The sequence below is a fragment of the Podarcis gaigeae genome (assembly GCF_964106915.1).
Source record: "Podarcis gaigeae genome assembly, chromosome: 13".
Classification (NCBI taxonomy): Eukaryota; Metazoa; Chordata; class Lepidosauria; order Squamata; family Lacertidae; genus Podarcis; species Podarcis gaigeae.
In genome coordinates, this window is record NC_139689.1 from 41,065,507 (window position 1) to 41,078,557 (window position 13,051).

General features: G+C 47.6%; 2 protein-coding genes across 9 annotated transcripts in view; one reads left to right on the forward strand and one right to left on the reverse strand.

Moving 5' to 3' along the window:
• The window catches only part of FMNL1 (formin like 1), a 114,132-nt gene extending 106,943 nt beyond the window's left edge, over positions 1 to 7,189 (forward strand). For 6 of the 8 annotated variants that reach the window (XM_083709099.1, XM_083709102.1, XM_083709103.1 and 3 more), the window contains 2 exons: positions 570 to 693; positions 4,547 to 7,189. In XM_083709099.1, coding sequence (XP_083565225.1) covers positions 570 to 693; positions 4,547 to 4,650 — 228 coding nt within the window. In that variant the 3' untranslated portion in view covers positions 4,651 to 7,189. Of the gene's footprint in view, positions 1 to 569; positions 694 to 3,370; positions 3,476 to 4,546 lie in introns of all 8 variants that reach the window. The other 2 variants (XR_014557428.1, XM_083709100.1) reach the window with 2 other exon arrangements.
• Positions 7,190 to 7,999: 810 nt separating this feature from the next.
• The window catches only part of MAP3K14 (mitogen-activated protein kinase kinase kinase 14), a 37,259-nt gene continuing 32,207 nt past the window's right edge, over positions 8,000 to 13,051 (reverse strand). Inside the window, exon 16 of the mRNA XM_083709219.1 lies at positions 8,000 to 11,604. Coding sequence (XP_083565345.1) covers positions 11,440 to 11,604 — 165 coding nt within the window. The 3' untranslated portion in view covers positions 8,000 to 11,439. The remainder of the gene's footprint in view (positions 11,605 to 13,051) is intronic.

A 13,051-nucleotide genomic window follows, 5' to 3' on the forward strand; every position in this document is an offset into this window, starting at 1 on the left:
GTTGTAGGGTTTTTTGTACTTTTTAATACCGTTTCACAGTTATTTGCAGACTTGTGGCTTTTTTGTTCTCGATTCCTGTGCTACGCTAGTTTGCCATGTAGCAATTGCAGTGTGCAATATTACAATAAGAGGACTGGGGGGGAACTTTATGGATGTAATGTTTCCTACAGTTTGCGATAGTATTTCTCAGCGATTTAAATGTGACCAAGCCTTCTGTACTTTGTCACATGAAGCAGGTTTTCCAGGTGACTTATTTTGGCGAGTGTCAAAATAAGAATTTATGGTGTACTGCTGTCAAGATTCACTTTAAATTAAAATATATATTGAAGCAAAAATATAAAAATAAAAATCTCTTGCCTTAAGCCCATGGGAACAGACTGGGTAAAAAAAAATTTACAAAATCGAACAATGGATGGTATTCGGCAGCGACAAGCCGCAAACCGGTCCCCCCCCCCCCTATATCTAGTACCTTGGACAGCTGCCTGATGGGTAGGCCGGTCCTGCGAAGAGAAATATCGTCTTCTCTTGGTACTTGCGTAACCACAGCAACCGCTTCTCTCTCTTGGCAGTCTCCCACCCACAAGGCCAAGCGGCAGCAGATGGACCTCATTTCTGAGCTGAAGAAGAAGCAGCTGGTGAAGGAGCCCCTCATTTACGAGGAGAAAGATGGAGCCATTGAGGACATTATTACAGGTGAGGAGGAAGGAGGCCATTTGTTTTACCAGCGGGCTTTGAAGTCTTGGCAGATCCTCCGTGGAGGGCCGGCGATGGGCCGGGCAAAGTGGGAGCTGCGTGGAATCGTAGCACCTGAGGGAAGCAACTTCCCGGGGACTTCTGAGCTGTGCAATTTGGGGTGGCTCGGTTGGTAAAGCGTGAAACTCTTAACCTCAGGTTCACTGGTTAAGAGCCCCACATTGGGCAAACAGATTCCTGCATTAGAGGGGCTTGTACTAGAGTGACCCACTCTACAATTCTACAGTGAGGGAGAAAAGTATTTGATCCCCTGCTAAATTTGCCCATTTGCCCCCTGACAAAGAAATGACCAGTCCATAATTGTACCGGTAGGTTTATTGTAGCTGTGAGAGACAGAATAAAACCCAGAAGACAAAAGTCAGAGATTGATGTGCAGTATAATGCGTGAAATAAGTATTTTATCCCTTTGCAAAAGATGACTTAGTACTTGGTGGCAAAACCCTTCCTGGCAATTACAGAGGTCAGACGTTTCTTGTAGGTGGCCACCAGGTTTGTACACATCTCAGGAGGTATTTTGTCCCACTCCTCTTTGCAGATCCTCTCCAAGTCAGTAAGATTTCGAGGCTGATGTGTAGCTACTCAAACCTTCAGCTCCCTCCACACATTTTCCATGGGATTAAGGTCTGGAGACTGGCTAGGCCACTCCAGGACCTTAATGTGCTTCTTCTTGAGCCACTCCTTTGTTGCCGTGGCTGTGTGTTTTGGGTCATTGTCATGCTGGAATACCCATCCTCAACCCATTTTCAATGCCCTGGCTGAGAGAAGGAGGTGCTCACCCAAGATTTGACGAAACATGGTCCCGTCTATCGTCCCTTCGATGCGGTGAAGGTGTCCTGTCCCTTTAGCAGAAAACCACCCCCAAGCATAATATTTTCCCCTCCATGTTTAATGGTGGGGATGGTGTTCTTGGGGTCGTAGGCAGCATTCCTCCTCCTCCAAACACGACGAGTTGAGTTGATGCCAAAGAGCTCGATTTTGGTCTCATCTGACCACAATACTTTCACCCAGTTCTCCTCTGGGTCATTCAGGTGTGCATTGGCAAACTGCAGACATGTGCTGTCTTGAGCAAGGGGACCTTGCAGGCTTTGCAAGATCTCAGTCCTTCACAGCATAGTGTGTTACCAACTGGTTTCATGGTGACTATGGTCCCAGCTGAGGGATGTGGGTGGCGCTGTGGGTTAAACCACAGAGCCTAGGACTTGCCGATCAGAAGGTCGGCGGTTCAAATCCCCACGACGGGTGAGCTCCCGTTGCTCGGTCCCTGCTCCTGCCAACCTAGCAGTTCGAAAGCACGTCAAAGTGCAAGTAGATAAAACAGGTACCGCTCCAGCGGAAAGGTAAACGGCATTTCCATGTGCTGCTCTGGTTCACCAGAAGCGGCTTAGTCATGCTGGCCACATGACCTGGAGGCTGTACGCCGGCTCCCTCGGCCAATAAAGCAAGATGAGCACCGCAACCCCAGAGTCGGCCACGACTGGACCTAATGGTCAGGGGTCCCTTTACCTTTACCTATGGTCCCAGCTGCCCTGAGATCATTGACAAGTTCCCCCCATGTAGTTCTGGGCTGCTTCATCACCATTCTCCTGATCATTACAACTCCATGAGACGAGATCTTGCATGGAGCCCCAGACCATATCTGGGTAAGGATAAGAGGCAATCACAGGCTTTACTGCGTGGTCCAAGGGTGCTCTGCTGAGCGCGCGCGCGCGCACACACACACACACACACACACACACCCCAGCCCTTATTTGGCTGAGACCACACCATGCCTTTTTTTGGAGCAAATATTTGGCAGTGTCTAACCGGCCTGTGTGCGCCTGGGCTACACATTTAATTTCCATCGTTTCAGATCTGGGCTCTCTGAGCAGTTGACCATTAGTGGGCATCCTTAATTTTTCTTCTCCCCAACCCACCTGCTTGTTAATCACATTTGTATCCCACCTTTTCTCCAGATTGCTCAAGGCGGTGGGATACACAGTTCTTTTCTCTCCCATTCCCATCCAATTCCCACAGCAAAACCCTGCGAAGTCGGTTAAGCTGAGAGACAAGCGACTTCTGAGGCTTTCCCCCATTTTGCCAATGCCCAGACACACCACACAAACACACATCACCCGCAAAACTAGGTGGGGCTGTAAGAGAGGTTGTCTGCTGCTGCTGCTGCTGCTGCTTTCTGCTCTTTTTGCAAACCAGCTTGTCTGCTTTTACTAATCGCTGCAGGGCCTGGCACTCTTTCTAAGCGCACTCATGTCTTTTTTTTTCCTGCCCAAAGATTCTCAAAGGGTGCATCTACACCACAGACTTAAACTGGCAGAACAGAACTGCAGGGGTGGAGAGGTTTTGTAGACAGGGCAGAGGGGTAGGGCGGGTTGTTGAACCTCCAACAGAGATTTGTTAGTGCTCTCAATGAACTTCAATTTCCAGGATCATTTAGAGAGAAGCCGTGACAGATACTAACTGCTGTGGAATGCAGAGATGCCGTTTAGAGGCTAGCTGCCTCTTTGTAGAGACCACCTTCTTGGTTGCTTTGGGACTTTTACTTGCCTGCTTTACTTGCCCTTTGTCTCTCTTCCTCTTCTTAATCTCCTTGCCTTTCCCTCCGGTACTATTCTTTACTTAGCACTGAAGACCGTTCCTTTCACTGCTCGGACAGGCAAGCGCTCTTCTCGCCTCTTCTGCGATGCCAGTTTCAATGAAGAGAGCCCACTGTAGCTTGTGGCTCTAGGTAACGTGCTGCATCAAAGGCACAATGGTGGATTTATGTAGCCGAGGGGTGGGGATCGCGGCAGGTAAAGGTGATGCCCTGAAACGACTCCTTCCAGTGCTGGGATGAGCCCTGCAATAGCTGAAGCATCTAGCCAGACATTTGAGTGAATACGTGAGGGAGTTCAAGCTGTGTGTGTGTGTGCATACAATCAGTGTTAGGGCTGGGTGATATATGGTTTTCAACAATGTGATATATAACCAGCTAATCACAATAGACTGATATATCACTGTGTCTGAAATAAGGATGAAGCGATGTAGAGGCATTGGCTGGTTTCACGGTTTTTCCTGCACCGTGATTTTTGCCGGCACCTGCCCTTGCGATTCGCTGGCTCCTGCATGAGGCAGGAGATTGCTGAGCCGGCAGAGTTAGCAGGAGCTGCAGGAATCGAGAGAAGCAGTGGCTGGCTTAATGTCCCCCCCCCCCCCACATCATGATTTTTGCATAGCACACACCCACACACCATGATTCACAATGCATTGCCAGGTCAAAAATTCTGAAAAGCAGTTATCACGATACGGACTTCAGGCTTCTCAGGGTAGTAAACCTTTTAGGTCTGAAAGTGAGATGTGATTTTAAGTAAGTAAAAAAACGGAAGATCACACTGCCTACAGAGGGGTGTTTCTTTCCTTCCCCTAGTTTTTGAATGAAAAGCAGCCTTGAAGGCTGCCATCAGGAACAGAGGAGTGGGTGCCAAGAATGTGCCGAACGCTCAAATTGGGATGGTCATTCCTGGATCTTTTTTTCCAGTCGGTGGGAAAAGCAGTTGTGGGGAGCAGGGAAGAAAGCAATTTTGAGAAGACAAATAAGAGGATGGGAAAAGAGTTAAGCAAGTTCGCTCTCCTCCTCTCAATGGTCGCCTCCAAGGTTGTATTTCAATGTAAAAGTCAGGGGAGGGGAACACACCGCTGCACGTTCTGCATTGCAGAAGTTTTAGGGATAAACCAGCGCAGGGCAAATCGAATAGCCAAGCAGGTCTGAATGCATGCACCCAAAACAATTAACTAGGCATTTTGTTTTTTCTCGTGGCAGGCCTGCGCAACCAGCCGTACCGGCGGGGGGACACCGGTCGGCACAGCGCCAGGAAACGGGCCGTGGGGCAGACGCTGCAGGTGACTGCCGACATCTCGCTGTGACAGCCCCGAATGAGAACAGCAAGCTAGCCAAGCCTTGGTTTGGGGGTGCGAGGCAAGGACTGGGGGTTCCTGGCCGACGGGCTTGGACCAAAAGCTCCTCACAACCAAGGAACGACAAAAACTCAGGGCAGGACGATCCCTTTCCTTCTCCTCTTCCGCTTTTAAAGCCATTTGTGGGCTTATGCGCACAACAACCCTGCCAATTCTCCTGCCAACGGGGATCAACGCTGCTTCGTTTTGAACTTCGTTTTCTCGGCCACGTCGGACGGTCCTAAGGTGGAACTATGGCAGGGGCTGCTCTGCCAACTAGGACAGCAGGTGGTTCTGGAAGGCAAGTCCAGCCAATGCAACACCAAGCCAAGAACGAGCATCTTCCACAGCCTGGAATGTTTGCGACTGCAGACTCCCTCTGGAGAGAGGAAGCGGAACCGACAGGGTCTTGATTCCTCCTCCCTGCTAGCTGTTACCCCCAGCTTGCCCTTGTCCCTTTCCCCCGCCTCATCCAGCTGGGCCATTTCAGTCTCCTTTAATCCTCCACTTCCTCCTCTGGCCTGGAGAAGACAGCCAGTGTTTGCAGGCCAGTTTTCTCCCATCTGACATGAACGGTGCTGTTTGATCCGAGCGAGTAATCGTACGCTTGTAGGAAGGTTACTTGCCCAGGAATGTGTAACCTCAGGATCATTTAAGCCATTGAAGTGGTGCAACGAGGGGGTCCACAAGGACTTTGCCAGGGGGGTGGGGGGCAGCAAGCACCCTGTACAAAACAGCTCCAGCACTTTTTAAACCTCCTTGGACAGGTGCCACGACCGCCTTGGCCTTGTAGGATGCAAACGGCAGGCAGCACTTCAGGTTTATGCTGTAGAGAGGGCGATCAGCCTGTGTAGTTTTCTCCCTTTGCAACATTTCGGCTGGCACAGGCCTGGCTGAGGATGCCTGGGATTGCAGTCTTAAGCCCCTACCAAGGCTGTCGTGGTTATAGATGACCCAGGAGTCTCTGCTGCCCTCCATATTTTCATGAGGGCAACGAGACAAGAGTTTGATCAGTGCACGTAAGCAACCAGAGTTGTCCTTCCTTCCACCAAGGCTCCTCACCACCACTTGAAGTCACTCCCCTCGTGCACGTCGTAAGATGGGAAGTGCCCAGCCACTAAGGAGGAAAGGAGACTGGGCTTTAAGCAGCAGGCGTAAATGTTCCTAAGTATAATGTTTGGTTAAAGTTATGAATATAATTTCGGCTTCTTATTCTAGCACAACAGCCATCCCTAGGAAGCAGTTGCGGTCCGTGGAACAGTCTCTCAGGATTTAAGTATTTGGCACAGGCGGCACTTTGGCATTTTTGAAAACAACACGCTCTGATGCAGAGAAGCTCAGAGGCTTCGTGACAATCAAAACGGGGGAGCGAAGTTGCTTTTCTTTTTCTTGCCACGTGGTGTCGCCATTTCTGCGGGGTTTTCCACTGGTGCTTTTTCCCCAACCTGTGCCCTGGGTTCTAGCCCCCCCCCCAACTAAAAGTAGAGGTAATTGGGTCAATCAGGTGATACCCGCTATAATTTCCAAGAGCACAAAGGGCTGGTTCCTCTCCCCGCCCGCCCCCCCAAGGAATCTAAGCAGCAAATGAATTTGTAGAGGGGGTAAGATTTCTGCCCTGAGGGTCAGGTTGTCTGAAGGACTCTGCATCGTGGAGCCACTCTGCTTACAAAGGCAGACCAAGGGGTAAGCTCACCTTGCTTTGAAGCAAGGGGGCGATCCTAACAGACCCAGGATGTAACGTCTTTCGGCAGCTCTGTTCTCTGTGGGTTCCCAGGGGACAAGGGCACTTGCAAGTCTTTACAGCTCATGCCCTTTTCTTATCTGGGGGTGGGGAGGGGAGATTGTGACAACTCCAAAAGAGAGATAGCCCATCCCATCCACCCCAGCACAAATCCAGGCCCCCTGGGACAGATTCTGCCTACAGAGGACGTTGGTGGGCAAAGAGCTGCATTCCTACTCTGTTCACCCCAGCATGCAAGCTTTGCAGCAATAAATGCACACAGCAGCGGGTGTTGACCTGCATACCTAACAGCCCCCCTGTTCTGTCTCAGCTGCAAAGGAACAATTTCTTTAAAAGTCATGCAAAAGTCAACACCCTACTCTTCATCTGCTCATCCGGCTTTAGCCTTCACACCCGCTTAGAAACTCCCGGTTTAGACTTAGGCTAGCATTTGCTTTCTCCTGTAACCTTAAAAGCAGATTAAAGAAAAGAAAAGAAAATCAATCATGGCATATACACTCAGAACAGAAACCTTGGACACTGTTTCATCACACACTTTGGGAGGGCGGGGGGGGGGGTGAGAAGCGGGAGAAGGGGATATTAGGAAAAGAATTGAATGTGCAACCTATTGTTTTTAGAAATGCCTTGAATCATGGAGGGGAGGACCAAAACGCCCCTGTATGATTGCTATTTGTATACATTATTTTTATATATGGTTATGTGAATTGCATTTAATCCAAAGCAAGTTAACCATGAGAGCAAATAATAAATGTATTCTGAAGATGCGAACGGTGCCTGTGTTCAAAGAGAGTGCCAGCAGTCTGCTGGAGGGCAAAGAACGTCATAAGGTACACTCCAATTTTTAAGCCCCCCCCCCCAAGGCTGCCTCTGCTGCAAGAAATCAAGTTGGTTCCTGCATCCAATCAGAAACCACGTCGGACATTTGGGTTCCAAAGAATGTTTGCAAACCAGAACACTCACTTCCCAGTTTGCAGCATTCGGGAGCCAAAATGTTCAGTTTGCAGGGTGTTCGGGATCCAAGGTACAACTGTATCTCCATCCAAAATTCAGGGCAGGGAGCAGTGCAGCGGTGCCTAGATATACACAGTTGGCTGAGGGTATCCACATTACAATATTTTCTACGCACAGTATTTCAAAAGTGAAATCTCTTTTTGTCACACTGCAACACAACACAATTAGGTGCTAGAGAACGAACAATAGGGGTGTCTATATCGTGCCCTGTTTTATAGTCTTTCTAATAAAAATCCAGCTAATTAATTTAGCATGCTGGATGGACTCAATGGACATTTTAATTTGGGCGGTGGGTGGGAGGGGAGGAATACACACAGACTTGCACATATATAATCTGTGACTCTGCATGGATAGGTAAGTAAGTGGCAGCAGAACAGCTGCCGTCATGTATCCCACTCGTGTTGAGAAACCTGGTGAAACAACTTGGCATGCGCTGCTTTGGGACATGGGGAATGGCTGGGACACGGGACCCACAAACCTGGAGCATTAAGACCAACCTCACTCCAAACCAAGAATTGCCCAAGATGCACAACACTGTTCAATAAAATAAAACGCCACAAAAGTCAGTTGCTGCCCCCAAAGGCGTAATTTTGCTTCATTTCCACAACAGCTATACATACATTATCATGGTGTTCTGGAACATCACAGAAAGGCAAAAGAAGGTAACAACAGATTTAGGCCACTGTTAGTATTGCATAGGTCTGGCAACTGGCAGAACTGACTTGAATCCAAAGAAAAGCGGGCATGTGCCCATCTTAAAAACTATTTTGCCCCACTGATGTCAACAATTTGAGTGGAACTGACATTCCCTGCACCGGATCCCTTGGATCTACAAGAACCAAAGAGTCTAGAGGAGTCTGGCTGCGATCATATCCCAGGACTTTCTCCAGCCCTTCAAAGAGAGGAACCCCCTCCCCAAAAAATACTTTTGCCATTTCAAAATGAAGGGCAGACAAAGACTGCAGGGTCTTGTTCTTGCAGAGCAAAACACAGCTATTCAGCTCACAGTTCAAACTTCTGAAAACAAAGTACAGCACAGCACAGCCAACCCTTTGACAAAAATGATAGTTTCCTAAAGCAAACTTGCAGAGCAAGTGGAAAGAATATATATGAAATGAATGAATGAAAGCAAGGCAAAGCATCAGTGCTTTCAGATTACCCACTCTAGGCTTCCATGGTGCTGATTGTATTGCTAAACTACAGCACTCAGAAGCCCAGGAGCTAGCACTGGAGGATTAAATATTTCCCAAAATATCTAGAGGGCCGCAAGTTCCCCACCTCTGCTCCAGAAGGTCTTCCTGCAGTAAATGGTATAGACTAAAAGGACCATCCTTGGCTGTAAAGCCACAGGGCTAGTGGAGACCACTAAGTGCACATGAGCTCCAATCTAAATGGGGAGCAAGAACATTTGCTTCTCAAAAAGCAGGTAGATAACCTGTCCTGTCTCCACTGTCTCTTTCAGCAGCTGCATGCAAGAACTGAACAAGGCTAAGTAGGATGCAAGTCTAATGTGCTGCAGAGAAGAGCAATGGGACAAAGAGATTACTATAGGAGCTAGGAGTGTAGGCATTCCTGCCCTAGTTTCCTTTTCTAAATGGTGAATTCCCTGCTATTTAACTCGGTAGCAACCAAAAACACACTCCTTTTGCCCAGCCTTTTCCCTTCTAAGCTAATGCAGTGCCTCTTCTACACACCAGGTGGCGCCCGTACCAATTCTGTTCGTTTTCCTGTAAAAATAACGCAGTAAACCTTGGTTTGCTGATTTTACCGCAGCCTTGATGGCAATTTATGCCTTTGTGCTGGCTGCCACGCACACCATGACGAAGGCTGGACTGAAACGATGTTGGCCTTTAAAGTGGCTTATTGTAAAATATTTCCTCTTGGCACGTGTACACCAAAGGAGGTTTGGGAAAAGGAAGCTCTTCTGGGGAGCAGGTGATTTGGAAAAGGATGAAGATGCCCTATGATGCCCTTCCTTTTTAAAAACACACCTCTTCTTTTTTCTACCCTACTTCAGAGAGTTTAGAAAGAGGCAGCTTCCTTGCCTGACAGCAGAATCAACCCAAACGGGATAGAATAACCTTAGCTCCAAAAGAAAAGAAAAAAACCAAACCATTTTATGCCACCTGAGAATGGCCAAAGCCATCCCAGAATGGCTGCCTTCCAGTCTCCAATCCCTGCAGTGCCATGGCTGTGGCTGAGATTAGCCAGCCTTCATTTTGTAGGCGGCATTAATATTCCAGACAGGAAGCTCAGCAAGGAAGTGGGTTCAGATTCATAGCTTAGTAGGCTTCAGGCAAGGCTTTGTCATAGCAGGACATCCTTGTACCCCATAAGGAAAGAGGACGTACCACTTCCCTCCTAATGAAGTGCCTCATCTAGTCACTTTCATTCATTTACCCACATCACTTGGCACAGAATAAAGCCACTCCAAACTCTACAAGATCAACCGTGCCAATATGCACACAGAATTTTTTTATATTAAAAAAAAATCATATATATTGTACTGATTTGCTTACTTTATTTCAAGTTTACATTTTGCCTAAAACTCTTCTGCTATAGAGTTTGGATTTCTAAGGCTGCAATCCTATCTATGTACACAATTAGTTCGGTGTAAGGTCCCACTGACTACTGTGGGAATATTTCTGAGTAAGCATGCATAGCCCTGACTCTGTTAAGACACATACAGTTCTCTCTATTTAGGGCAGAAAAAGAAAATAAAATGGAACCAAAACCTTTAAACGTAAGGAGCTCTACTTGAAATGTCTGTGTCGGACTTCACCAATCACCAATGGGGGTTGTAGCTGAAAACATATCTATGATGGGATGCATATCAGGCTCCCCCAATTGTTGACCCACTAAGCCCAAAAAAATCAAACTTCCTACTTCTTGCTGCCTGTCCAGGGGCTGCAAAAACCTACAAAGCAACTGTTTGGCTACGGTACATGTCTGCCAAGGTGTATTGGGCTTGGTGGGTTACAAACAATACAGGCCCGGATTATATGAACAAACTGAGACACACTTAAGTGATTTCCCATCCTGTCACGCATTTCTCCATGAGATTGAATGCAAGGCTGGTGGTGTTTTTACGCCAAACACAGAAAACTCCCCTCAAACACCCCAAAAGGGGCACTTGGAGAAATCTGATGCCTGGACTTCTGCAAGAATCCCCCTGCCCCCTGGAAATTTTAAGCTCCCCAAAATTTGGCCAAATAGTGATTCACCAAGCCAAACAGGGCTCAGGCATATTAAGGCCTTTGAGGTTTTTGGCCACACAAGGCAGGCAGCAAGGGCAGGTGCTCTTATCATCAAAGCACTGGTGGGCTGCCATAGGCACTGGATGGTGCGCAAAACCAAAGCTGGCTGTCCATTGCATAGCTAGGGAAATTGCCATGCAACTGAAATTTAATACAACAAATCTTCCAACAAAGATTTCTGAGCTTTCTCAGAAGGTGCAGCATGCTACCAGTTTCGCTGAGGAAGTTCCCAAGCGAATCAGATATATGTTGCTGACTACATTCCTCCAAGCTGCTCAGGGCAACTTTTTTTGCACAGCAACAAGCGTGCCGCATCGAATGATGATGAGAAAGTGAGTTGGCCAAGGTGACCTGATGTGCTTTGTCTCCAAAGAGGTTCCCCACCTCTAAGCCCATTGCTGGGTTTGGGGAACTTTACTAAGCCCCACTGGGCAAATCAGAACTTCCCATTTTCCTTGGGATTGGTAGAAGGCGGTTGGGTTAAGAAATTGACCGCCTGCTCGCAACCCGGTAGATCACATTCTTCCTAGTCTTCTGGGTCAGTTTCATAAACGGAGACACAATAATTCAGTTTTCTTCTGCCACCCAGCCCATAAACCTGGCTGCACACAAGGGCTAGCAGAGAAGCAGAGAAGAACCAAACCTATAACCTACAACCACCAACAATATTCAACACTCAGCTATCTGCAGATACCACATCTGGCTCCATGGGGGATATCACAGGAGTGTTGAGGGGAGAGACAATCTCCCTTAAGGCTTCTTCTCTAGTTGGCCATGTTTGACCCTCCAGCTCCAGCCACAGCTGCTGTCAGGCGCAAGGGTGCACTGAAGCTCGATGCCCAAATCAGGGACCTCCATGTCGCAGCGGACGGGTTGGCCTTCCTTGGTGAAGAAGCTGAAAGCAGAGGCCGGTATCTGTGAAAGCAGAACACACACACACACAAAAAGGTGAAGGGGCCTGACTCCACAACAACTGGATCAAATCTATGCTTCCAGGTGTCATAAGAAAGCTGCGGATAGTACAGGATAGTGCATGCACCCTGGAAATGATCTCTTTCAGCTTCTGCCTTCTGGAAGAAGGTACAGGGTTATAAAGACTAGGACTAGCCGCCTGAGAAACAGTTTCTATCCAAATGCAATTTTGGTTTTAAACACAGTGTAAGGTAGTCTCTATGGGAGTATATTGTATTTAATTATGGGGTATCAGAGTTTTTAGGGTGCTAACCAGGCTGGGATAGCAGGCTTGTTGGTTTTTGAATGTCTGATGTAGATTTTTTCAATTTCGTTGTTCTGCATGGGACAATGACAATAAAGATTATCGTATTGTATCTGCACGTTTATTTCTAGTTGACAGAGGAAGAAACGAAGTCACATCACATGCATTTAAAGGGGGAATGGGCAAAAAATTCATTGCATGCGTATTTCTGGGCCCACAGCAGAGTTCAGTAAGAGCAAAATGGCCATGTTGATTAGTTTTCTGCCTCGAGACAATGGAGCGTGCCTCCAGGGGTGGAGCCAGACCACTGCACTAGCACCACTGAAGTAACCTCCCTTGGGCGCAAACCCGGGCAGTGTGTATGGAGGTCCTGGGTTGCTGATGACAAGACGCCCCCTCTCAGCCTCGCTGATGAGCTCCAAAGGAAAGCCGAGCAAGATGCCTGGCACCAGCTGGGCTGCAGTTGCTGCTGGAAGGAGGCGTACAAAGTGCCATCCAACCATCTTAGGGACTCCACTCTGGATTTGTGCAGGGTTTAATCTTTAGCCTTTTCTTCTCCAGAAGGTATCTTGCAAGGCAGAGAAGGATTAAGGTGACATTCCCAAATACCGTGGTACCTTGGTTCTCAAATGCCTTGGTACTCAAATGCCAAAAACCCAGAAGTGTTCTGGTTTTCCAACGTTTTTTGGAAGCCGAACATCCGATGGAGCTTTTGGCTATTGTTTCCGGGGCAGCTGCACCAATCAGAAGCTGCGCCTTGGTTTTCGAACATTTTGGAAGTCAAACGGACTTCCGGAACGGATTAAGTTTGGCGCTTTTGTTTTTGCTATTTATTTTGTGTTTTTGTTTTTGTGGCTTTCTCTGTTAATTTGTTTTTGTGACTGTATGGAACCCAGTTCAGCTACTGATCGACTACGGAAATGGATAAAAGCCCCCCATCCAAACAATGATTATCATCAGCGCAGGTAAGAGAAAAAAAAATAATTTTAATTTTTATCACCTACAATACTGTCTTACTCATTTTATAGTGCAGTACATTGATTATTGCTTTCATTTTATGGATCAATGGTCTCATTAGATAGTAAAATTCATGTTAAATTGCTGTTTTAGGGGTTGTTTTTAGAAGTCTGGAATGGATTAATCCGT